The 26,212-nt window shown below is 41.6% G+C and overlaps 2 protein-coding genes across 4 annotated transcripts in view; one reads left to right on the top strand and one right to left on the bottom strand.

The window, feature by feature from the left end:
- The window catches only part of alk (ALK receptor tyrosine kinase), a 236,237-nt gene extending 217,487 nt beyond the window's left edge, over nt 1-18,750 (top strand). Inside the window, exons 15-30 of the mRNA XM_028395006.1 lie at nt 654-764; nt 917-1,058; nt 1,971-2,138; nt 2,516-2,614; nt 5,607-5,762; nt 6,701-6,814; nt 8,223-8,409; nt 8,746-8,836; nt 8,955-9,019; nt 9,110-9,239; nt 9,472-9,569; nt 12,063-12,155; nt 15,889-15,990; nt 16,184-16,318; nt 17,223-17,313; nt 17,438-18,750. Of these exons, the coding sequence (XP_028250807.1) occupies nt 654-764; nt 917-1,058; nt 1,971-2,138; nt 2,516-2,614; nt 5,607-5,762; nt 6,701-6,814; nt 8,223-8,409; nt 8,746-8,836; nt 8,955-9,019; nt 9,110-9,239; nt 9,472-9,569; nt 12,063-12,155; nt 15,889-15,990; nt 16,184-16,318; nt 17,223-17,313; nt 17,438-18,538 (2,883 nt within the window). The 3' untranslated portion in view covers nt 18,539-18,750. The remainder of the gene's footprint in view (nt 1-653; nt 765-916; nt 1,059-1,970; nt 2,139-2,515; nt 2,615-5,606; nt 5,763-6,700; nt 6,815-8,222; nt 8,410-8,745; nt 8,837-8,954; nt 9,020-9,109; nt 9,240-9,471; nt 9,570-12,062; nt 12,156-15,888; nt 15,991-16,183; nt 16,319-17,222; nt 17,314-17,437) is intronic.
- The window catches only part of LOC114427159 (CAP-Gly domain-containing linker protein 4), a 43,133-nt gene continuing 19,980 nt past the window's right edge, over nt 3,060-26,212 (bottom strand). For 2 of the 3 annotated variants that reach the window (XM_028395009.1, XM_028395010.1), the window contains 4 exons: nt 24,001-25,928; nt 23,722-23,802; nt 23,350-23,437; nt 3,060-3,178 (listed from right to left, as the gene is read on the bottom strand). In XM_028395009.1, the coding sequence (XP_028250810.1) occupies nt 25,562-25,928 (367 nt within the window). In that variant the 3' untranslated portion in view covers nt 3,060-3,178; nt 23,350-23,437; nt 23,722-23,802; nt 24,001-25,561. Of the gene's footprint in view, nt 3,179-23,349; nt 23,438-23,721; nt 23,803-23,884; nt 25,929-26,212 lie in introns of those variants that run through there. The other variant, XM_028395008.1, reaches the window with a different exon arrangement.

Raw genomic sequence — 26,212 nt, 5'->3', positions numbered from 1 at the left:
ACATTTGAATGCACTGCCTTTTACCCCCGCCGCTGTCAATCACACTCACTAAAGTCCCGCCTCCCCCTTCCTTCCGAGAGTTTCGGTTGAGACAGATGAGGGAGTTTGGGGAGCAATGAGTGTGTGTTTGTGTGTCTGAGTGAGGAGAGGAAACTTGTGCCCTCTCACTCTCAAAAGTAGGACTGGCTCCAGGCGTTTCAGCATGCTAGCACACAAGGCACGATCATCAATTCACAAAATTTCAGCGAGGGCAAAGCCCCAGCATTTGACATCATTTGCCAACAAAACGTCTGCTTTTATCAAGGGGCCATTTTTCTGTAAGACAGAGTGAAATAACGAGTGGACCAATAGGAAGTCTTTAATGGGTATGATATGATAAATCAACTTCAAACAGAATGGCAATAAAATCACTTTGAGTTATTCTTTAAAAGTTTTAAACATCATTAAGGTGAAATGCACCATCATCGATTCATTCATCCTACTGCAAATATGGCCACTGTTTATGGTATGCAAGTGTAATTACTGCTGAGTGAAATGCAGAGGATACTCACACTGAAATGGTCTCCTGGAGTGTATGTAAATATTTCCTGTTTGCTCACCATCATAATATATAAGTGACAACGTTCTTTCTCTCCCTCTCTCTCTCCCTGCAGTCCAATGGCATCCTGAATAAGATCTGCTTAGAACAGAGCGGCCCAATGGTTAACAAAACTCAAGTAAAAGGAGGTGGAGGAGGAGGTGGTGGTGCCACATATGCGTTCAAGGTGAGAAGGTGAAGGTTTGATATATAGGGGTAGCATTGGATCGATGTTAATTTTTATAATTCAGGAAATATATGTTTAAAAAAGAAAAAAAAGTGTCCCTTACGACTCCCCGTACCACTACCCAAATGTAACTGTCAGCAATATTGACTTAGGTGGAGAGAGAATTGTACATCCCTCTCATCATCGCTGCTGGAGGAGGTGGCAGGGGCTACAGCAGCCAATCAGAGACCCAGCTGGAGCAGATGGACTATGACCCGAGCCAACCAGGACGCAACGGGAAGTCATATGCTGCAGGTACACAACACAGAGCTGTTAGTTTGTTGGTGCTGTTTGTACGTATGCTAGCGGTGTGGAAAGACAGCATAGTAAGTTTATGACTGCAGCACAAAGTGAGTTCAGCGCTATACAGCCACTCAGAGCTGGTCCATGATGTCATGACAGCTGAAGACAGATACGCCTAAAAATCAGTATTAGCATGTATCTCTGCCCTCTTTAGGCTTAGAAAGTTTTTGTGTATTCCCTTCATGTATGTTTACAGATGCAGCATTGATTTACATGTTTACCTGAATATAAAAACACATCACTTTACCCTGGAGGTGTTTACTTCTGTCTTACTGCGTGTTTCATTGTACCTCTGCGAGCCTGTGTTTGTGTTTTAACACAGTGTGACCTGCCTCATGACTATTCATACTGCACACTTTGTGCCCCGTCATTGCTGGGCAAAGAACTGCATGTTCCACTCTCTGCCAGTGTAATAATACATCCAACATCACTGCAGATTCCATTATTCATGCACTTGAAGTTACAGCCCTAAAAAACATAAGTTATTGATTTTTATATCCACTCAAAGACCAAGGTTTACTTTTGAGGAAACTCTGCGAATGAAAAATGAAATATTAAGTATGACCGGAGGTGTGGGGGATGTTTTTTTTTTTTTTTTTTAAATCTCTCAGGCTTCAGAGAAGAAGGAGGAAAATTAAAGGGGGGTGAAATTGGATTAAGGCTCATGGGAGGGATCAGTTTTAACTTTATTACCTTTAAATCTAATCTCATGTTACCAGGTCTTTTGTATTGTGTGCAGTTATATATGTTAACCACATATATAACAAATGTTACCAGTGCCAGTAAACATTTTTCAAACCTCACACAAGCACACACTACACATGACATCACATCATATCTAATGTGCGCTGTGTCTGGTGACAGGTGGAGGTGGAGGTTGGAATGACACTGCTCCTGTCAATCAAGGGGGCAGACCGCTGGTGCTGGGCGGCCAGGGAGGGCAGGCCTGTCAAAAGTTCTGGCAGACCCGCGGTGGATTTGGGGGCGGCGGGGGCGGATGTATGTCCGGTGGTGGTGGCGGAGGCTACAGAGGTGAGTCCAAGAAGATCTCCCAGGTTTCTCTTGAGACGTCCAGAAAGATGTTTAATAAATAAATTGCCTTGAGCTGTCAGGTATGAGCCAAACATACATCGTGTAGTGCCATCTGTGTTTGATACCGAATGTGACAGGGTGACAGACTTTACACAGAACAGGGATCGGACTGAATCCCAGAGACAGCTGCGTGTCCTCTCCCTCTAACCGCTCAATCGACTATAAATCACCCTGGATCTGGCATTACTTTCTTCAAAGAAAATGTCAATGTGTAACACTTAAAATGATCCACAGTAAAAAAAATGGGACATTACAGTAGTGTATATCACCAACATAAATATACAGGCTGACTTATTGTCAATTTGTCGTGTCTCTAGGTGGTAACACCTCCATAGATAACAACCCCAGGCATGACGGAGACGACGGCACGTCCTTCCTCGGCCCAGAGGGAGAGCCCTTCGTCTTGCCTCTGAAAGGTAATGTCAGAGGATTACAGGCTGTGTTTCAGAAGACAGTCAGTCTGCAGTCGACGCCTGTCGACAACAAATTAGTATGCAGCATCCGATGCCTTTGTAGGTGAGAGTTAATGTGCTTGTACTGCGCAGAACGATGAGGAAAATCGTTGCAATTGACATTTTAAATTAGTTTTTGTGGTGGTACATTTGGATCGTTTTCAACAGTATACGCTTGCATAGAAGAAGAAAAAAAACTAATATAGATCTAAACAGCAAGATGAGGCTGGGTTGCTTTACTCTGTATTTTTAAAATTGTGCAGCAGATATGGACAGGACCAGAGAGAGTGGAGCAGTTCTTTCAGAATAAAGAACACAGAACTAAATATTTTATTGATTAACATCACTTCAGATGAGACCGATCTGATCAATGACTTCATCTTACGGAAGCCTGTTGATCCACCTCTGCTTTATTCACCTTGTACGTCTGAACATGGCAGGTACTAAAAATCACAGTTTGTGAAAATTTCAGCTGCAGTGTTGATAAACTTGTTGACCGTTCATTCAAGTTACCCTCTTTACTCGGCTCTATAGAGAAATAGAAAAAAGGGGAAAATGGGAAATCGGCATTGGAGTGGTTGCAGGCTGTGGTAAAGCAAACGTCTAACATCTCTATCCCATTGAGCTTTAATAGGGTTGATGCTGTCTGCTGAGGCAGCTGTAGTTTTCAATTTGTTATCACACTTACTTCATTTCCTCTGTAAATAGCTGTAAATAAGAAAAAATGCTTTCAAACTGTGAGGACATTTTTTCCCCTCATTCCTCTCTATTTTCAACTCGGCGTAAATAGAGAAGAAAATTGCATGAATTCTTTTCAAGCAAATTTTAATCAGGTGGATTTATTTGCACTGCTTAAATTATATAAGTATATTTTTGGAGCTATGCGGCAGAGAAAATTAAATATATCTATAGTTCCTATCTTTTTGAAGTTTGCGTGCTCACTTCTGAAACCACTGAGAAAAAAGTGATGTGACTTATAAGCAGCGAAATACCCAAAGGTCTAAATCATTATCATAATCCGTAAAATCGCACATTGTGTTATAATATCTGTAATTTGATTTAAAAAAAAAAAATACAATCTATGTAAAAGGTCAGGTATGAGGGCATTTCTGGATTGAAGTTGTAATCAAAAACGAGCAAAGCAGCAATTTCCCTCTCAGCTTGAGCTACACCGGGAGGTTCTCCAGCTCAAATAAAAACAGTACGTGAGCAAGATAGCCAAGCTGTGTGCACCGAAAGACCTAAAAGAGTTGAAAACTTATTTCAGTAATGTTGACAAAGGCATCCAGTTTGCAATAAAGATTCCTAATCCAATGAAAACAGACAAAGCTTCAGAACCTCAGATACTGCAGGGCTGCAGTCAGCCAATCATACAGTATTGCCACTAGATGCTGGTAGCCACTGATGAAAACTTGCACGTTATGAGAGGCAAGAAACAATGAACGTCTCGGTTCAGAATCAGAAGTTCAGTTTTTTTTACATGCACATGGCCATGCAGCATCTCAATATTATTCAAATAGCCTAAGGGCAGAAAAGTTACTCATCTGTATCGGGAGTCTAGTGTAGCTGTAATAGAGGAGAAATTGCTGCATAGCACACAATTATTTCATTAAACTAATTCAGAGGTGCAGACTGAACATCTTATACGTAATTGTAAAATAGAAAAGTAACAGTAAAGGTAAGAAGAGGAGATACACTGGTGCACAAAGGAGCAGTAGAGAGTGTCACATTAGTATGCAGTCAGCAGCTTACTGAGACATTTGTATTCTACCTTGGAAACCGTTCTAGTGTTTCTGGGTTAGATTTATGTATTTGTACTTATAAAGCTGATAACAGAATGATGAGAGAAAATAGATTCTGCAGATGCGTGCATTTGCTTTGCTTACTAAACAGTACGAGTTTTCATGGACAGCCTATAACTAATTCATGTTTGTCTGCTATGGTCCTTGATGTAGTTCACAATTAAGAGAATTGGTTTCTTTAACTCTAAATAAAACAAAAAGTCTATATAAAACCACTTTTTGGAAATGAGCTGTCGTGCCACGGAGGGCAGCGAGTTAGACATTTTGTTCCAGCTGAACTCTGCAGTGTTTTTTTTCCTCCTTTTCTCATTAACACACCTCCATTTAGAATCAGTAAATTCATCTATTTTAGCGTAAGATTGGGCTGTAATGAAACACTTCAAGCCCTCAGCTCCCTATGCAACAAAACAACCAGTCTTTATATAGCTCATATCCTGCAGGAGTTTGCACTAGCCAGATAGAAAAGTGAACAATCTACTGCATTAGCTTTGCTACAAGACTGCCCTAACTCCTTTGAGGAGATTAACATACTATCACCTGGTTACACTGTGGTCAAGTGTCCAGCTTCTCCATTATCTACTGGATAACCATAGTACTAAAGGTCTTGTAGACAGGTTTGGAAAATATATATGTATTAGTATGATTTAAGTAGGTAGACTGGGTGGTGATAGGGAGTCAAATAAGCTAAAGGTAGGGTAGGAGATTTCATTCTGATGCACTTTTTGTTAAATTAGTGTAACTTCTCTTAACAATCCGATAGCAACCAATTAGTTCGGCAGTTTCTTTAAAACGAAGAATATTAATCATCTGTGGAAGCTATAAAACGCTAAAAACATCAGCCAATCCTACGAGGCGCCCCTGCGTGTATAGTTGGCTGGTTGACACTCTCTTCCTACTCTGCGCGCACCAGAGAGGTACGTGCATGATGGCCGAAGTCACAGGCTGGTTGGGAGGCGTGGCTTTGGGATGAGCTCCGAGAGAACGGGGCGTGTGTTTACTTTCAAAATCTGGCTGACTCTCACTGAGTTTTCAAAATCTCCTACCCTACCTTTAATTAGGCTAATTTCCAATAAATTACATCAGAGCATTATTGAACTTTTGCATAACCAAATCCTGTTCATTTTGGAAATCTATGTGTGTGTATGTGTTTGCAGCTATGGAGGGGGATGGTGAGGTGATCATCAGCCCAGTGCAGAACTGCAGCCATTGTGAGAGCCATGAGTGCTACGAGAGCAAGGACACCATCGTCTGCTACTGTGACGAAGACCTCACCCTGGCAACAGACGGAGTGTCTTGCATCAATGAAACAGGTCTGATGTGCAATATTATCGTGGTATATCACAAGTTATGATCTCCCTCTTCTACATACACATATAAAACAAACAGGAATGAGTCGAACAAAATGTAATTGTACCTATAATAAACGGTGACTCGGTAAGAACAGATAACAAATTAATCCACAAAAGTAATTAAGCCTGGGAGGCTCTGCACTTTATTGAATTTTTATCTGGGGAAATGTTTTTAATGGTGCTTTAATCATCCGTAATAATTATCAATAAGTAGGATAAGCTAACCTCTTAATGCGTGGATATCTGCCCTGCAGTTTAACTGTGCTGCAGCCACATTAAAGATCTTTGTGTTAGCATGCCCAGGATTAAGGATAAAATGTGTCTCCTGGATAATACTGTACAGTAGTGACATTGGATTTTGAATGTGCTTCATCAGACTACATCAGCAGACATGCAGACAAACCCCTGTGGAACACGAATAACCTCTTCAATTATGATTTGTAATCTCAGATGAATAATACATCTATGAATGTAGATCTGAAATGAATTAATATGGCAGTGTGTCACTTTATAATTTGAAGCAAAATAACAGGGCTATTACCACCTCAATAATATCTTAATGACCTAGAGTGTCTCCTTGCCCTATGATTTGCAAATCTGTTCTCAGTAATGACAAGCAGCAGATAATTCTATGATGCTAGGTCATAAAAGGTCACAATCTCAATATGGTGTCTCTCGGTGTGCAGATTTGTTCCTCAGCTTAGACAAGTGAAATGAGATCTCCCTTCACCACCGAAAAGGAATTGACATGCACCGGCCGTCGCTGCGCCTAAGCTCTGTTGTGTCATCGCTTTCACATCATTAATTAAGTTGGGGATCAGAGTGGCGGAGTGAATGTTAATACTCCTTTGGGGAAGATAACAACTGTACCAACGCTGTTGTTTCCCCTTGTCTTGCAGAGGTGTCCCTGCTGCCGTCACAGCGATCTCTCTCCCATTTGGCCCTGGGTCTGTCTGTGGGCACCTCAGCCCTCATCGCTGCCCTGCTGCTGGTTGTGTCTGGAGTCATGATAAGTATGTATCAAAGCACCTGACTCTACAGTACCACAATTCACTCACAATTAAATTTGACTCTGGAGGACAAACAACTTCGTAATTTAACTGAACCTTTTAAGGAAAGGATACAGTAATCTTATTTTGCCCTTGTTCTACCGCTGTAAAAAAAATGTTGTACTTATAATGTCAGAGCATTTGAAGTTATTTCAAACACAGCTGTGCACCGCTGTGTAAAATTCTTTTTATGTGTTTTCCTTGTGGGATGCTTGATAATTGCAGTTTCTCTCGGGTCTTTAAACAGTTACTTATTACAGGAAAATTGTTTTTTGATGAAAGTGCTCACCACAAAAATGCTACTTGTGTTTCATCCTGAGAGTGTGTGAGTGTGTTGAAGCTGAAGTACATGTTACTAATCATAAAGCTTCACTTCACATGAGTACTTGTACTTTCTCCCCCCTCTGTGCACGATAGATGAGTATTCTCTTGCTCCGTATTGCAAACACATGCTGTCCAGTGTCTGGCCTGGCCCCCTCTCAGACAGCCCTTAGCAGGTTATTGTCAGAGTGGGAAGTGAGCCTCTCTGTCAGTGCAGACATCCGTCTGACTGCCCGCTTTCAGGCTATTACAGCCAGACATATGCACTCATTGAGCCATCATCTCCTCCACACACACACAAACACACATAGACAGACACCCACTCACTCACTCTTACTCTTGCAGACGAACGCATGTATCGAGACTCCCACCTACACTCTTGCACACACATTAGCAGGCGAGCTGTGTGACTACCTCTGTGATGAATGGAACGTGCTAATGATGGATGGCTGCTTAGCCTCCAGCTGACAGCACTCGTACATTAGACAGCACTTGGTAAATAAATAACTCCCCTGCACACATACACACATAAGCATACGCACATAAATACACACGGGCAAATAGTTCTTCCTGCGACTAATATGTTCACAGTCCAGTAGCACTAAGAAAGTGTGAGGTTTTGTGTGTGGGAGTGTGAGAGAGAAACCAAAAGCTGTGTCTTCATAAGCTGTTCATCATAAAGTGCAATCATTTGCAATATTGATGAAGAAGGTCTTCATAGTTTGGGTGTTTAACAGATTGAAATGTTGAAGGTTTCATTTGAAAACATGAGACATCTGAATATTTTAAGAGACAAATCTAGCATCAGATAGAAAGGAATCAATATTTCACAAACACAATGAGATTCAATTTCATAACGATTGCTGTTTCACAAGCACACGGTCTTTAGAGAAATAATAACTTTAAAAGCTCTCCCCTTTGTCTGTGTTTGGCTGCCAGCAATAATTTTCTACAACAGGACGGGTTCAAGGCTTTTGTTTGTTTCCCCAAACTGAGGATATTTCAGTAGTGGAATGAAACTCTTTCATTTCTTTCATTTTCTTCTCACCAGTGTACAGGCGTAAGCACACAGAGCTGCAGTCCATCCAGCTTGAGCTGCAGAGTCCAGACTGCAAGCTCAGTAAACTGCGAGCCTCCACCATCATGACGGACTACAACCCCAACTACTGCTTTGCAGGCAAGACGGCCTCAGTCAATGACCTGAAGGAGGTGCCGAGACGAAACATTTCCCTTACCAGGTGAAAAACCGCTTCTCTTATTCCGACAAGTTATTTTAGAAATTACAACTTCCCAGTTTCATATAATACTATGAAAATCCACTTGTGCAAACATTTTTAGGCTTATAAATACAGTGAGTGTGTAAGCCTGAAATATTAAAGCCTCACAGTTCATGGGTCGACTGCAGCAGTCTAAGCCGCAGCAGTCTAAGAAATTATTATTTTGCAGAGATCGTTTCAATTTTTAATGCATCTTTCATGTGTTTATAGGTCACTAGTTTACCATTTTGGTTCTTGTTCTTGTTTTATTGTGGATCCATAAATACTTCCCACTCATTCCTTGTATATTGTCTGCAGGGGTCTGGGTCATGGTGCCTTTGGTGAGGTCTATGAGGGCCTTGCAGTGGGGATACCAGGTGAACCAAGTCCACTGCAAGTAGCAGTCAAGGTGTGTCCTAACATACTACCATGTAGTCCCAGGATAATTTTGCATAGCAGAAATGTGCATCAGTCTCAACATATAAAATACAATAACTATTGTATAACTGGGTTTCCATTTTCACCAGACGCTGCCCGAGGTTTGTTCTGAGCAGGATGAATTGGACTTCCTCATGGAAGCTCTAATTATCAGGTAAACACACACAATTAGCTTACGTCTGCCTCTCGTAGAGTGCCAACAAAGCCATTTCTGAGCCTTGGTTTCCCTGCTGTGTCCCTGCAGCAAGTTCAGCCACCAGAACATAGTGCGGTGTATAGGAGTCAGCCTGCAGGCTATGCCCAGGTTCATCCTGCTGGAGCTGATGGCCGGAGGAGACCTCAAGACCTTTCTGAGGGAGACCAGACCCCGGCTGGTGAGACACACTGCTGTGTAACACTTTGTCTTAGTACTTAGTATTTTGAGGCAGTCTACCGGTAATTGAAAACATGCTAATTAAATAATTATAGGTCTAGAGTCCAAAACGGTTTTGTGTACCCAGCTGAGTTAGATCCACATGACTTCTCTAAAACTACAATGTGAACTCAATCTGTTTTTCCAAATCTGCCACAGAGTTTTTCACAAACAGTTTGTTCTGTTCTGTTAAGGATCAACCGTCTAGCCTGACCATGGTGGACCTTCTTAATGTGGCCAGAGACATTGCTAAGGGCTGCCAATATCTGGAGGAGAACCAGTTTATACACAGGTACGTCACCAAAGGACAGCACATGATCCTTTTTCATGGCAGCATCGAATAATGAATTCTGTCGGATCAGACAGAAAAACAAAATGTAAACAATTTACAGTACATATGGAATGCAAATGTGCATTCAACAAACATGGTTGCCCACATTCATCTGCTGTCTGCTCGGAATTGTGAACTGACTGCGTGCATCCAAGCGGAACATATGGACTCTGCACGCCATTTGCCTTTCGTACGGTAGCAGAAAGGACAAGTGATGAGTTTAGTATCAGAGCAGCCAGATGGGGCAGCCGGCTTGCCTTTTTACGGTCTGTGCAAGGCACAAGTCAACAATGTGCTTTTCTATATACATATTCACTGGGATTGGTGAACCAGAAGATGTGAGTAAAGAATTTTAAAAGCCTTTTTTTGGACCTGTCTCACGAAGATCTCCTTCATGGACATCCATAAGGGAAAGTCAAGTACATGTTAAAATAAGGAAAGGTCAAAATTGATTCTACAATCATATCAAGACAAAGCACATCCGCCTTCCTTGGGTTCTGTCTTTGACCTCCTAGGAACTGGCCAATGACAAATGAGGCCTATTAAACCTCGTTTGCCACAACGTGCCACAGTAAAGCTCCATCAATCCATCTAATGGCCGACTCTTCTCTGGAGGCTTGTGATCTTCTCTACAACCTGATTTTCTGCCTTCAAGCCTGTATTAAAATTCACCGGAACGCTGTCCTTGAGGCTAATTTCAGTTTTATGGAGGTGTGTTTACTTGGGGCTGAGTAAAGGGCGAGTGAATGGAGTCAGGTGGAGGAGTAGCCGCTGCTCAGAAAAGGCAGCTTTTTTTTTTTCCCTCGCGGATTACTGGGCTGGATGAGGAACTGTGATGTGCTCCAGCAGGTTAAATCACAGGGTTAATGCTGTCTGAGAACAACTTACTACAGCTTTAGTCCCTATTTCTGCAGTGGCATTTATCTGTATTTTTGGCTGGTGGATCATGTAGTGTTGCTCTATGGTTATGTTATTTTACAACAGGCTCGGCTCTCTCTGTGACAAATGTGAGAGAATCACTGTGCTGAGGTGGTTTAACGCAGCTGCAGGTGATAAAATAACACAAATTGCTTTAAACGTGCTGCAGTGAAATGGGCCTTTAAGCTGCTGTTAAAATTTACTGTAAATAAGGTCTATAGAATAAGGTCAGTTAATTATGTTTTAATAGCATCCTGCTCCCACTCCACATGTACAATATCTGTGCATCTTTCCCTTACAGCCTTTAGCTGGCTGTCTGTGACAGATACTGCTGCATTCCATCCTTGCCAACTAGAAAAAGCAAATCCTTTCCATGAATTCTTCTGAGCCATTAAACAAGGACTGCTTGGATTTATCCACAGCACCTCATGAGAAAATGTTTGTATGCACACTCCCACCCACTGATTAGAGTCACGCTGGTCTTAGAAATGATTTAGAAGAAGCTGAGATGGACCTAAATGGATTAATTGTTTCACTGCTTACTCTTAAATAGGAAATCCTGTGGTGTGATGACACTTTAGGAAATTCTCTGAAGCTGCTGCACTTATTTTTATTTTATGCTAAATTATTTAATGGCAAAATTTAAAGTGTTATTGTAGTATGTAAAGTTTCAAAAACTTCTGAAGTGGGCCAACCGTGCACAGTGGTAGTCCCTGTCTTAAAAACACCCTCAGTTTAAATCAATCTGAAGTAATACTTTATCCTCATTGTGTCATTTCTCATCCGAGTTAATCAGAGTACCGAGGCAAAACATCAAAACAATGTGTTTCTGTCTACACACACACAGAGCTCGGCACTGTGCTTTCTATCACTGTTAGTTATTAATTTCCAGGCTTGTCCTATCTTATGATCCAGTCTGAGCACAGTGCCACATGATGTTAGTCTGTTAAAGTTAAATTCTGGCTATTTGTTGGCTCGAGTGTGCACTTGTCTTTGGTCTGATGGGGAGCACGCTATGCCCACAATGTCACTTGTTACGATGTTGAAAAAGTTAGCTGCCTGGGGAGATTACAGTGAAGAGTACAGTGCGTGGGCTTGGTTTACTTTCCACCCTAAAAGGAGCAGAGCACACTGTATACTACTGTATTTTCCTTAAAGTACTATAAGCCAGCTCAGCACAGTGCAAATAAGAATTCCCTCCACAAACCCTCTCCACCTGCATATACAACGATTTCAATCTTTTCTCTGCCCATGTGGGCAGAGTCATAAAAACAACTATACACTTTACCGGCCTGCCCTTGGCAAAATAGTAATTACACACAGTGTTTTATACAGAGCTATTTTATAGATGCAAATTTATGAAACACAAACTGCTGAAGAAATGAAGCATTAGGTGAGCTGCATAAACATCAGCAACAACTCTTTAACAAAAAAAAATTATTCATATTTACAATTCTAATGAGTTACTGTATTAATAAAGTGTTGATGCATGTAAACAAAGTGACCCTAACAGTGTGTGTTTCTCTCTCACTATAGGGACATTGCAGCTCGAAATTGCCTCCTGACCTGTAAAGGGCTGGGCCGGGTGGCCAAGATCGGAGATTTCGGAATGGCTCGAGACATTTACAGGTACAATTCCCATACACATCACTGACTAATGTGATACATCCTGCAAGAACATCTTGGCTCACTTGAAGCAGTGTCAGATAAAGTCTAAAGGCTGCTGAGATAAAAGGATGGAGATTACACACAAGAAACTGAGCAAGTACATTGAAAGACGCTTGCACCATAACCAGTACTGCGCTGCTACCAGATAACCTGCAGTTACTCAGACGTGCAACATGACCTCTGTAACACCTTCCCTATGTGTGATTGTAAATTTGTTATCATAGAGACTTTTAAATTTAGAAGCTCAGCAGTTTTATTTTCATCACACTGTTGATCTGATGCCTTCTTTTTTAATTTACATCAGCTCATAGCCCCCAACAGGATGTCCTTATTCTTCCTTTAAACTTTTTAATTTAGCTACCACTACTTCACATGACAGCATCTAAATGAATGCACACAAATCCAACAGGGAAATATACAGAGTCTTTCATCTGAAAGAAAATTAGAGCAGGGAAAATATGTCACAACATTCAGCAATATCAACGCAGCACTTTCGAATCATCCGATGGAAAGTCACACAAGAGCAAAGTCACTCTTGGAGCATCCAGAAAAGGCTGTTGCACAACATCCCCAGGGAGCCACATTAGGAACGCTTGATTTAATTGCTGATGTCAGTTTTTCAGGTGCCTCGCTGCGATTTTGTTTTTTATCTCTCAGCCTGGAGCTGTGGTGCTGGGATGCCTATAATATCTTTGTTATTATGTTCAGAGGGGCGGGATGGGTGTTTGGCACACAATGTCACGAGGCCGCTGGTGTGCTATTTTTTGCTGTTTCATGACGTAGCCATACTGCTATGTGACAAGGGACAGAGGAGTCTTTTTGAAGTGATCACAGGGGACAGGTGCCCCCGCAAGGGAGCAGGACGAGGCTTAATGTCAGCTTATTACATTCTGATAGGAGAACCAGAGGCGTACTAGGCAGTATTCCATAGACTTCTTCTCTCACACAGTCTCACATGCATGCTTGCACACCAGTGATGCGGCGGTAAATAAATAGCTGGATAAACAATAGCTGCCAGACAGTTATCATCCTAAGGTAAACAGCTGCCAGTATGAAGCAAAATCCACTGTGCCAATAGAGACGAGTTGGTGTTTTGCCTTGAATGACCATAGGAACTATTAACAATGGTTGCGTAGCATGACTTTAGGTTGTATTTATTTCTGTCAGTCTAGCGCGCACACATGCACGCTGACGTAACAATGGCAGAACAAAGACATTCAACTCAACAAACACAAGGTTAGGCTCCACCATTGTGTCCCTAGGTGCACGCTACTATCTTACTTTCCATTCAGCACAGTCTGCTCTGTTTCTTTGTCTCTCAATGTTTCCCTCTAATACTCCTCTATCTTCCTGCTTCCCTCCTGCTCACACACAAAAACACACACGTCTTAAACACCCCCATTTGAGCTATAGCTTTCCTGACTCTGTATTTAAGCCTCCCTAATCTGTAGCTCAGCGTTCAGTCCGTGCTGGTGCTGTTAGCAGCAGTAATAAATACGTCCATAAACCCTGAGCAAAAACAAAAAAAACGTCAATCTACTGATATGGAGGATTATCAGTCTTATGTTTTACATTCTACCATCATTCAATCTTTTCAAAGTACATCATGATTCTGAAATAAGCAGATAACAAAAGTTTGTGTTGAGGTCATGAATTCTTGCAAGATGCAGAGGTCAGACAATGCCTTATCACGGAGAATCCACTGAGCCTCCACAGCTACAGCTTCTCGGTGGAGTCCAGTACACTTCCCTCACTGTTTTCTTTATTAGGACGGACAGGAGAATAAAAGGGCTAGCAGCACAAGATATTGTGATATTTCAATCCTGTATTGTAGGCCTAAAAGAACGGTGTGGTAACTGAATCCCATCACTGACTGGATCATGCTACTTTAAGCTGTCAAGCAAGCACACCCTACTAGTGATTGTTTTCTTAGCTTCATTGATTATGTGTAATTTTCCTCCAGGGTAACTTCCTATGTCAATACTTTGCTAAGTATATATATTTCCCTTTAACCATATTATCTGATTGCATATCATCTATATTCATCTCCACTCAGTGATCCCCTGAAGACACACAGCTGTACCTCTGTGTTAAAGTAAATGATGAGTGCTGGCTCCTGTTATTAGCCCTCGTTTCATAACTCTATGAAATGCAAATGCAATCCTTTTAATGTTCTCACCTGAATTTGTAATTAAAGAATCCCACTCATCCAACTAAAAAGCTGTTTTGAGGTGCTAATAAACTTTCTAATTTTTTATGACTGAAGCCTGGACTCAGCTGCACATTGTGAATGCTGCCTGCCCTCTAATGTCTGTTTCACCCTCCTAGCACTGAGTACATATTATTTTGGGATTTAATTTTACACATCACTTTCAAGACATCCAGTGCTCTCTGGCTTTTAACAGAAGTTCAAACATTTTTTTTTGCCCCAGGTGACCAGCAGCACAGTCTGAATTTCTCCTTAAACTAAAGACGACTAAATAAGATGGGTCACGCAGCCCCACACAGGCTTTGGAAGGTTGCCACAATCTTGTGTCATATTTTATCCAAGCCTGTTTTAGTCTTTGTCGCCCTATTTTTGATTCTTTTCTTGTAGGTATTTTTATGTCTGGGGAACACCAACTGAGCGGCTCCCTGTAATTACAATAGACCTTTTTCCACACCAGACATTTCGACTCGTCACCGCAGGGAAAGTTGAGGTGGAATCATGATGGCTCTGTTCCAGTAAGAGTCCCGGCCGTGAACCAGCATTCAAGAGAGCGGGACCTCCCCATAAGTGGAATGCAGCCACATTTAATACACCTGTGCTTTCTCTGCTGTGACTAGTCAAAATGTCTGCTGCAGCTGCACCAGCTCTGAACAGCTGGCACCGCACTTACTTGTCTTGCAGAGAAAACATGTTTCTCCTACTCTTTCACTTCTTCAAATGCCTCAGGGATTTAAACTGGCAACCATCCAGCCACATAGTCCTATTTGTTATTGGGCATATTTACAAACAAGTGCTTGGGGAATAAATTGACATTTTTATGACAAAATTACCAGGAGCGAACAGATTTACTCCTCTGCAACAGCAAACCGTGCCAAATAAAGTTTCCCATATCCAAACTCAGCCAGTACCACTTAACTCACATCCTGATGTGTGTCCATTTTGTTTTTTTTGTTGGAGTCCACTTCACGTCTGTCCTCACTGCATGCCTTAGGCAGGGTGAGATGAACCAGGCTTTGACCTCTATCATCACCAGAAATCAGATGGAGCACACATCAGATATAATTTCTCTACCAACGCAAAGCACAAGGCAGCATTTTTTTTTTAAATGTCTCAGATAGGGCTTGGCCTAGCATGAAAAAATCCCCTCTGTGAGATAAGGAGTTCTTAAAGGGTCTCTCACACCAACATGTTAGGAGGCTGAAAATGCGATTGGATCAGAGTGCTGATGCAGCCACTGACAAACAGGGAATTAATTGCTGCATGTGAGAATGTTTCTTGTTTTTACATTCTGCTTTTGAGGACAGTGGCGTTGCCATGGTGATGCTGCTGAAAATTACAGATGCTGGTTTTCATTTACAACTGTCCCCTTTTTTAATATTAGTCAGGGAACCAAGAAAAAAAATGCAATTACCCTGTATTATTAGCCATGTGATTCATGAAGCACTTTACTATTTAAAAATGTGTGTGTGTGTGTGTGCTTTACAGGGCCAGCTATTACAGGAAGGGTGGGCGTGCTATGTTGCCAGTAAAATGGATGCCACCCGAAGCCTTCATGGAGGGCATCTTCACATCTAAAACAGATACATGGTGAGACTTTTGCACACACTTTGCCCTAGATGTCCCCACTCAGAGGAGGTAGTACACACAGCGTGAGATGATATCTGTCCTTCAACATATATTTGTCCCCTGCTCTCATCACTAACCATTTCAGCTGTGATGATGCCTATAATTTATGACTTTTTTCTCCCTAATCTTTTCTCTCATCATCTCTCTCTCAAAGGTCCTTTGGGGTTCTGCTGTGGGAGATATTCTCACTGGGCTACATGCCATATCCAAGTCGCAGTAACCAAGAAGTTTTGGAGTTTGTAACCAATGGCGGAAGGATGGATCCACCTAAAAACTGTCCTGGGCCGGTGTAAGCGCAGATCCACACACACACAGATGCATGAAAGGAATCACCTGACCACAAGAAGTCCCATGGGGTCCAATTAAGCTTTTCCATAACAAAAACCCTAAAGAAGAACGGCTGTATATGATTCATGCATTGTGTATACATACACATAAAGAGGCAAACATGAAAGGCTTGGATGATTCTCTGATATTGACATGTAAACGAGTTGCGACCTAGAAGGCATCAGGAAAATTTAACAGAAGATTGCTCTGCAGTGCTTTCTATATGGAAAACACACCAACAGTTTTCTTTCATGTTTGCCTTCCAATTTAGAAGTAGTCATGGGGAGCTGATAGGGAGCTTAAAAACCAAATCCAAATCGCACTATATTTTTCACTCTTCCTTTAATATACCGCCTCTCATGTGAACTCTATTATAAACACACTACATATGGCCACACACACACACACACACGCCTTCTGTCACATACACATTCTAACTACACTTTGGCCTCACTATGATTTCACGGCGTTATCCTTCACACCTGTTGGCTCTAGCTTTACAGATTGCTCCTCGTATCATTTTGCCGCCTGCCTAGCATGTTCCCTGGAAGCTGTTTTCTTTAAAAAAAAAAATAAACACCGCCCTGTGGTGTTCTATTAATTTAAAGTTCTTGCAAGCCTTACAGCAGGCCACAGATTAGTGAAATCAGATCAGCACTTAAAACCACAACATCACTAGACTAGGTTGCTACTAATCTACATCGCCCATTTAATAGTCAAATCAAACCAGTGGTGGGTTGCACTTTAATTCTGCATGAAACAAAACAGCTATCCGTATATTTCTTTACAAACAGATTTATCTGCGTTTGATAAATCAGCAGGGATAACTTTTGGAGTCAAAAGTATTTTCTGCTTGTTATCTTCAGATACCGCATAATGACTCAGAGTTGGCAGCACCAGCCTGAAGACAGGCCCAACTTCTCCACCATCCTGGAGAGGATCGACTACTGCTTACAGGTAATCAAACAGACAACCAGTGTGTGTATATATTTTTTAAAATTGTACTAGTTCCCTGTAAAAAGTTATCATCCGTGAATAACGCATCAGGCAGTATCTTATCTGAACATTCTACCTCATTTAGGATCCCGATGTGGTGACCATGCCTCTTCCTGTTGAGTATGGGCCTGTACCTGAAGAGGAGGAACATGCACCCACACGCCCTGACGACCCCTCAACTGTGTTGGTAAATGCCCAGGTGCCTGATGGGCAGGCTGTGCAGCCGCCCCCATCCTATTCTACAGAGGAGAACCGGAGAGGAGGGGAGAACACCGTTGTAATTAGCACAGCATCGGAGGCTAAAGCACAGATATCCGCTCAGCCGCAGCCATACCTCCACCAGCACCAGCAGCCTCACACACAGACCTCCATCGCCATGACTACTACCAACACGGTCACCTCCGCTGCCCCCTCTATGCTCACTGCCAAGGGGCCTCATGTCACCACCCAGCCCACTGCAGAAGGGGGCCACATCAACCTGGCTTTTGCACAGGGTCACCCGCCAGAAAAGGAGGGCCACAACGGGAAAAGCACCAGTCTCTGGAACCCCACATATGGCTCGTGGTTCCTGCAGCAGCAACAGAGGAAGCAGCAGCAGCAGCAGCAGCAGAGGCACGGAGGGGTGGGGGGAGCAGGAGGTAGTAGTGGCAGGGTGCCTGGTGAGGGGCAGGAGCATGTAGGCCGGACGGTGGCGGAGGTGGCGGGAGCACTAGGTCTACAACACCAGCACAAGCAGTTCCAGCATCCGCTCCAGCAGCAGCACCAACTCCAGCTGCTGCACCATCAACAGCAGCAGCAGGGTCTCTGCAGGCCGCTGTTACCCCCACCTCCCCCTCCTGCTGCCCAGTCTCCTCTGCTTTTAGATTCAGCTGCCTTGCCCCCAGTTCCCCTCTACAGACTGAGACGTTTCCCTTGCGGAAACATCGGCTACGGCTACCAGGAGCAGGGCCTGCCACTAGAAGCAACCCACAGCAACACCAACCCCACTCCTGCACCACCTCCACCTCAACAGGGCACCTTGATGCCCTCCTCAACAGCCCACCAGAGAGGGGCCTCCATTCCTACTTCAGTGTCCATGAGTCGGTCGGGTATGTCCGAGGACAGCCGTCCACTGCTAGTTACTATGGGGACAGTGCAGGACCCAAGGCTGCCCAGAATGGAGGGCCACAACGCCACCGTGCTTTAGCCCAAATGCCTCGCAGTGCTGCTCTTTTTAAGGCCCTGTCTTTGGAGACTGAAGAAACACTGTACCAGGACAGAAGACAGATACAATTTTCACATCCCTGCTGTCCCACCATTTTTGTTTCTTCTTTCCAGACAAAACCCATCTCTCTGTAACAGGCTTTTTACACGAGTACCACAGAGGTGTGTTAAAAGCAACGGATGTTAAAGCACATCAGAGACCTAAAAAGATTTGTGAGGAAAAAATGTAAAGGACACTTTTAAGAGTTAAAAAAAAATGTATTTTTTCAACACTGGATGGGTCAGGACTGAGTGAGAATCACCTACAGAGTTTATGGCCCGGGAAGACGTTCCGTGTGAAAAGTGAGGAGGTTTCTTGTCCATCAGTGTGGACCTGTAAGAGGACTAAACCTCTAAATTTTGAGCAGGCTTTGGTGATCAGTTTCCCAGCCAGTTCCACTGCAGAACCCTCACACTGTTCCCTTAAAACAGTGTGGTAAAGGACTATAAGACTATTTTTCAAAAACATCACAGAATCAGACACTGGATTACCAGAGACATTTATAGTAAAAAAAATACTGGGGAAAATGTGTTTGTTGATGTTTGCTTGCCTGCTTGTTTATTTATTCATTTGTTTATTTATTATTTGGAAGTGGCTCTATAAATTATTAATGAACATGCTTCTTCAAATTCATTTTACATCAGATTTTCACTTTTCTTAAGCTGGGTTATTTTTAGTTACATCTGACAAAAAGCGTAAAAAAAATAAGAAAATGTTCTGAATGGTTTGTTATAGGACTGGGACAGGTAATATGTTATTTCCCTCTGAGGTGGAGTAGATGGATAAAAAGGTGACTGGGTGAGGTGGGAGAGATTATTTAAGAATATAACGGAGTGAAGACTAGCCACCTCAGCAACATTAGTTTTTATTTTGTTACTAAAGATTTTAAGTAAGTATTCACTTGTCCTATTGAAATGTCTGCTCTTTGAACTCCCCTTTTTTCACAGCTCCATTCTGAGTGCTTTGACACAGTGAAGCTGAAGCTTTTCTTTACTTATGGCTTTTTTAGTAACCTTTTATTAATTCATTTCTTGTTAAAAATCTTGCTTTCCTTTTTTTTGGTCTGGATATTGAAACAGTGGATATTGCTGAATCAATCTTAACCTTCAATTTGCTATCTCCAAGCACTCCACGTTCTTAAATCTGCATATTTTATCTTTTCTATTATAGAATGGGTGTTGTGGAATACAAATGAGTCTGAGTGAAAAGTTTTAAGTACAAGCTGCTTTTGCTCCACATGCGAATGAATCTCATTCCACACATGGTGTTAACACTTGTCTGTGTTTTAAGAGTTTTTTTTTTCAGTTTAAGGACAGTTACATGCAATATATCTATCAAATGAGTGTGATGAGAATATTTTTGATGCTTTTGCTTGAAAGTATTTGGCAATCCTGTCAGTCCATCTGCTGTAAAAAGAGATGACGAGCCGTCATGTATGCGTCATGATGCTCAGTGATTAAGACAAATGCGTTCCTTTAGGCACAGTCAATGAGCAAGTTCGGTATTGGCTAATGAAAACTGTTTTGCTTTGTGTCCAGCGCCTGTGTTAAACTGCATTCATTCTGTGTTTTCTCCACTGCTCATCTCTGTTGTTCGACGTAAAAAAAAAGACAAACTGAACTGCACCTGTAAATGTTGTAATTATAAAGTATTGTACTATGGCTCTGGTAAAAGCTGTACATTGCCCTTCAGAAGACATTCGCCAAAATTAATAAATTACTATATAATACATTTATTTGTCTCTCTGCTTTCTGTGAGGCTGTGGAAAAATAATCATTATACAAAATCATAGGTTATGAGGCATTAATTGCAGGAAGACAGAACCTATAGCACATAATCACAATCAACTTCACCCCATCCAGCTGTTGTAAAAAGCTAAAGAGCAGCAAGGCCCATTAACTCCGCAAGTAAATGTCAACTTTTGCTTTGTTTTAGAGGATGTAAAGGTCTACAAGCTTTATAGTTTTTCAGCATCACTTTTGAGTTCGATCCCCTCCATCCCTTCTCCTCACTGCACTATTCTGAAGCTAGTTAATTTAATGAGACTCTCAGCTGTCACTAAACAGATAATATGGACTATAAACTGTGATGGGCATTTTTTTCAGAAGTGTTCAGGCAGATTAACTGACAAAAGAAATGAATAAATTTCATTAATTACTTAAACCCAACACGCCAAGACCCCTGAATGGGAGGGTCACACTTAGGTTTGCATGGAGGCATTCACAATTGTTCTCACAACAAAGTCTCCTTTACAACACTGTTTTGTCGCCTATACCTCTTTCCTATTATTAAGTTCTGCTATTACATCTAAAAAACATATATGCTAGTAATTATGTTTAGCTTGTTAAATGAAGAGTAAAGATTTTATTTGTCATGTCTTTACCGCTTTAACACTCCTTGTTTGACTGCAGTGACATTAAAAGTTATTGGCAGCGCTAACAAGTGTGTTGACAAAGTGGTATTGGTAAAAGCTGCCAGCAACGGACTTGAGAGGAGAGTCCAATTAAAAACAATGAGTGGTCTGTACACCACCGTCTTAAACCACTAGTGCCCTAAACCCTGTTGTTATGCTGCAGCAATCTCTATGATGTCTTCAAATAGCCTTAACTTCTACACTTTCTACAAATCCCATCTCCTCAGGCCAAAAATCCTAAGTTAAGCACTGAATAAGTAATAGAAAATATATTAAGTATCTCTTGATCTATTTGCTTTTTAAATACAAAAAAAGGGCAATGGCTCAGTAAGAGCTCTGACATCTATAAGAGAGTACAGGGTGGCTGAAAGGGGGGGACAAAGGGCAAGAATAGTACAAGCCTCTATAGACATTCATGAGTGAAGCAAACAGAGCTTATAAAGATGCCAGACTGGTTTTTACTGACATTCAGTCTGACCTTAGTTCTAAGAAATGTTGAAGAATTCTGTTTCAACATAACAGCTTTTTTTTTACTGCCATGAAGCCTCACACCAGGAAATGAGGCCAAGCTTGAACATCTTGTCAATCAATGGCGGTCACTCTGTCCTGGCTGCTCTGTTTGTTGTTAGATGTCTGCTGGTTTTATACCAAAAATAAAGTTGCTGCACTTTTGACGTTGCCACAGAGATATACGATTTCTAATGCTCTGCTCATGCGTAAGATTATTTAACATGCTGCATCGCTGCATCGAATCATTCAGTTCTTTTGGCTGTGGAAGCACTGAAGCGATACAGTTATGATACCAAGAAACCCCAGATAGAAAAGTTACTTTTCAGGGATTTTAATTCCACTGTCAGTGGTCTCAAGTGCAAGGTGAAAGCTTTGGTTCTCCAAAAATCACACCCAAAGTAGCATTAACCTTATAAATATGCAAAGCAGTGAGAATAAGAAAGAGGAGCAGTAGAGATGAGTAATTTTTCTTACTTTAGGAGACAATAATCTGGCCTGCGGGCTAGACTTGAATACTTAACTCTAATCAGACACACCAGGATTAGGAAATTACGTTAGGTATGAGTACTTCTACAAATATTATCTTAATGTTTTTATGCTGTAACTGGTAGCATAACTATTTTAAAACAATATGAAATTACTGCAGATCACCTTGGTAAAGTAGCTGTGTATTAAGCAGGGCTTATGTTCAGTGAGCTGGTCATTATTGCATATAAGCCCTGTCGGGGTGAATGGAGACCCCAGCAGGATTATCCCTGTATTGTAAACATGTCTACAAATGGTAGAGGATTGTGGAGATGCCAGTATGAATTTGCTAGCGATAGCGAACTGTATTCCTGAGGCTCCAGCTGTGCCATGTCTGCTCTTCGTCATGTTAAAAAAAAAGCGACCGGATTCTTGCTTCATGGCCTTGCTAAGATCATTTTTCTCCCATCAGGGATCAGCTTTACACTTTGTACAAAGAGCCGATGGTGCAACTGAGGACTTGCTACACTGTGATAAAGCACATCGGAGCACATGTTTCATCTCATTTTTATACTACCAGTAACAAACCATCTGAATAAAAGATACAGGGTGTTGTATCCGCAGACTGAGGGAAGGAGGAGAAGCATCTGTTTCTGTTAGTAACCTGGTAGTGATACTTCTGTTTCACGTTATTTGTACCCAAGCCCTAACCCTACAGTATTTTTCACAACAGTATTGTGCATACGTAGGTCCATCTATTATTTGTAAAGCTATAAGCTGCTTAAAAATCATTTGTCCTGTTTGGATTTACAGGCTACATCACTACACAGAGAGGTAGAGTTCATATAACTTTGCTCATCGACTGGAGCCCCCTGCAAGCTGCTTCCATGGCCTCGATTTACAAGTCATTTACATAAGCACTTGCACTAAGAGCAACAATTATGTAAGACAGTATGTGTACTCAATGAAATAACATAAATCACTATTATAACCATCAGACAGAAACAGAAACTTGTGTGCAACATGGCTGTTACATGCAGATTTTTATCGATTTGATTAAATTATGTTTTCTGCTCTGTTTGTGTTTCTTATATTGCAGAGATTAAAATTCCAAATAATTGTGGGAGAAGATATCTAAAAGTGGTCACTATCTTCTCCTACAATAAGATGAAATAATGAGAATTTTCAATTTAGTATGAGAATAACAGTACCACACAGACTAGCATAGGTGTTTTTAGCTGATTGTTGTGCCACAGTAAAAACCTACAGAGGCTCCTGGTTTTTGTGTCTCATGTTTTCAGTGATTTAAAAACATAAATAAATATATAAATTCAGTTGGTGACTGCATGTCTTATCTCAGTCTCACCTCTGAATCAAACTCCTGGTCAGTCCATTGGAAAGGCAAACGCAGCTTCACTGGAGACTTTCCCTTGGTTTTATTTCTCCTGTCTGGACTATAAAAATAAGCAACAATAAGCATAGAAAACAATTTTAAGCAACCATTCAAACATCTATTTGCTCCACAATCACAGCATAATAGGGTATGTCACTCCCATTCAAGCTTGAATTTGTGTGCCCAGGCTGCCACTAAGCAAACAATGCCACTCCTGCACCAGGCTTTTTCAGCTTTGACAGAGATGAGCCCTGGTGGAATCGGATGGTAAGTGAACAGACGTGTAACCATTTCAAAGTGCCTGTGCTATTTCATTTTTGGTCCCTAAAGAAAACTCTCTCTTACTTTTTATGAACAATCCAAGGGTGTCGAGCTGCAGCAAGCCTCCTTTTCATTAGTACAACCATGCTCAATAAAAGCACAGAGCTGAAGAGAAGAAAAAAAACGGAAGTAAGAGGTCAAATTAGAATTTATTTTTGCAAATTTGCAATTATTTTTTTTTCACACAACATGTAAATGCATCAGACCAAACTCCCGTCACACAATCACGCATCAAATGTACATCTCAGAAATGGTTTTAAAAAAATAACCCAGAATCCAGAGCCTGAAGACTTTCATACCCACCAGTGAATTTAATGATCACTCGAGCTGTAACTGGGGCTGCAGGCACATCAACGAGCATATCTATAGATGAAAAGTGGAATACTTACAAATATTACATTGCAGACATGGCCTTGAAGTAAATGAAAGGCTATTTTTAAAGAAGTGTTGATATGAATTTGGAAATTTCTCTCACTTATTCCCTCTGTGCCAAATACTTCAGATATCCTTGGGATTGTAAAGTAGTGGTGGTCACCACTGCTTTTCCCATCACAGGGGGCATGACCAGACAGATCAATGAGAGAAAGCCACTGGAGATTCTATGGCTATTGTTGTGGCCTACATGCCCTAATTGGATGGTACACGAGTGTTTTACTGAACAGTTTTCCACATGCACAATCAATGGCTTGTTCTCCACCGAGTTACTCAGACGGCTCTAATCAGACAGTAAACTTTATCCTTGAAACTTCTAGATGATTGCCTGTTTCCTGTGTCAAACTGCTTTAATTAAGCATCAAATGAAATTAGGCGCCATCCGCTGCTCTTCTGCAAATGCAATGTTACTATAAGCTGTTAGACCTCGGACCAAAACCTGGTAACATTTAACTACTCACAGCTCATAATCAGATGTGTCCATTCAGGTTGTCATGCAAGTAGAAAATGTGACATCGTGACATTTAAATCTGCCAAAGTGAAACCAAGACCACTGTCCACATTCTGTAAATTGATGGGTAAGCCAGGTTTAAAAGACTCTTTGGGAGCAGTAATATATTAATGAAGGGCTGGTGTTATACCTACAATTAAATACTACTTCAGCAATGTCTTCAGTCTGTTGCTAACCCTGATGAACTTATAAACAGATGGGTAACAGGTAATTTCTGCTATGCCACAGTACAATATATCACCATTTATCTGCATCAAGTTAACAATCAGGCTGACAGAGACACTGTGCAGTTGTATTTTGATTGAGGTTGATGAGGTCTAAGCTTAATTAAATCCTCTTTATTTTTTATTGACTCATAAAGTGAGAATCAAGTTGGGATTCATCAACCATCAATTATCTGGAAGTCATATGACCAGCATGGTGTAAAACAAAACACACAAAAAAACAGTCTCTCCTTTCTCAAAGTGCTCTTAATTAACCTTAATTAACATACACACCCACAGAAACACATGCACACTTTTGGTTAGACATTACAAACTAAATTATCTGATAAAAATCTCCCTTGATGAGACAAAATTAGCTTTGGGTATAGAAACATTTTTTTCCATGTATGCACATCCATACCATCCCACGTAATCTTATTCTAATCTGGTCGTCAGTGCAATTAGATTAAAGCAGTGCAGTTTTTAGACACCTCCTCTTCCAAAACTCTTTTTAAGAATTTAAAGTTAACTTTATAAAGTGCTTCTCTGTTGCCTACATTTTCCAAACAACATGTTTAATGTGGTTTAATTACAACTCATTATTTTTGTGGAAGGACTGCATGTATATGAATGAGAATGTAAAAAGTTTCAACCTGCTTAGAGCGGATCATGAATAGAAGGTAAAAACCCACCCATCCCCCACAATTTCTTTCAGGCCTCAGCTGTTTTCATTCACCAAGCGTGCACCATTAATACCACGATACGTGACACGGCTGGGACGGACCAGCACGCCATAGCCAGGTCGACAGCTGAAGTAGCGGCGGTCACCCACAGAGCCGTCGTTCTTCCCCTTGGGGCTCCGGAGTTCCAGACCCAGCCAAAGGCCTGGGGCAAAGTCTGCTGTTCCCAGGTAACGGATGAAAGCCATCTCATTGGCGCTGCACAGCAGGACCTGCATGCCAACATGAAGCCGGGCCTGTCCATCAGAGCTGGGTGAGGGACTTGACCCCGCTGTGCTTCCAGGTATACTGCCGCTACCACCGCTGAGCGTGCTCCAGCGCCGGCGGTGAGGGGTGGAGCGACTCCTTTTTTGTTTTTTTTGTGTGTGATTGTGCGAGCACATGAAAAATACAGCAAGAAAGATTTATGAGAAAAGCTATGCAGTGTGAGAGAATACATCAAAAGTAAGTAGGAGATTCATGGGAGCTTGGTGTTTGAGGGATTGATCTTCAATTCCCTGTTCTCTCTCATTATAACCACAATCATGCATTGGCCATTTAAAAAAAGGAACCTTTTGCTGACTAATACCACTGCTTCTTATCAGTATTGATTCTGCCAGTGCTGCAGGGGATTAGGATGAAGCTGAAAA

Source organism: Parambassis ranga, chromosome 22, assembly GCF_900634625.1.
Source record: "Parambassis ranga chromosome 22, fParRan2.1, whole genome shotgun sequence".
In the NCBI taxonomy this organism is placed as follows: Eukaryota; Metazoa; Chordata; class Actinopteri; family Ambassidae; genus Parambassis; species Parambassis ranga.
Note: the sequence above shows the minus strand (reverse complement) of the source record. Positions and strands in the feature narration are given on the sequence as shown.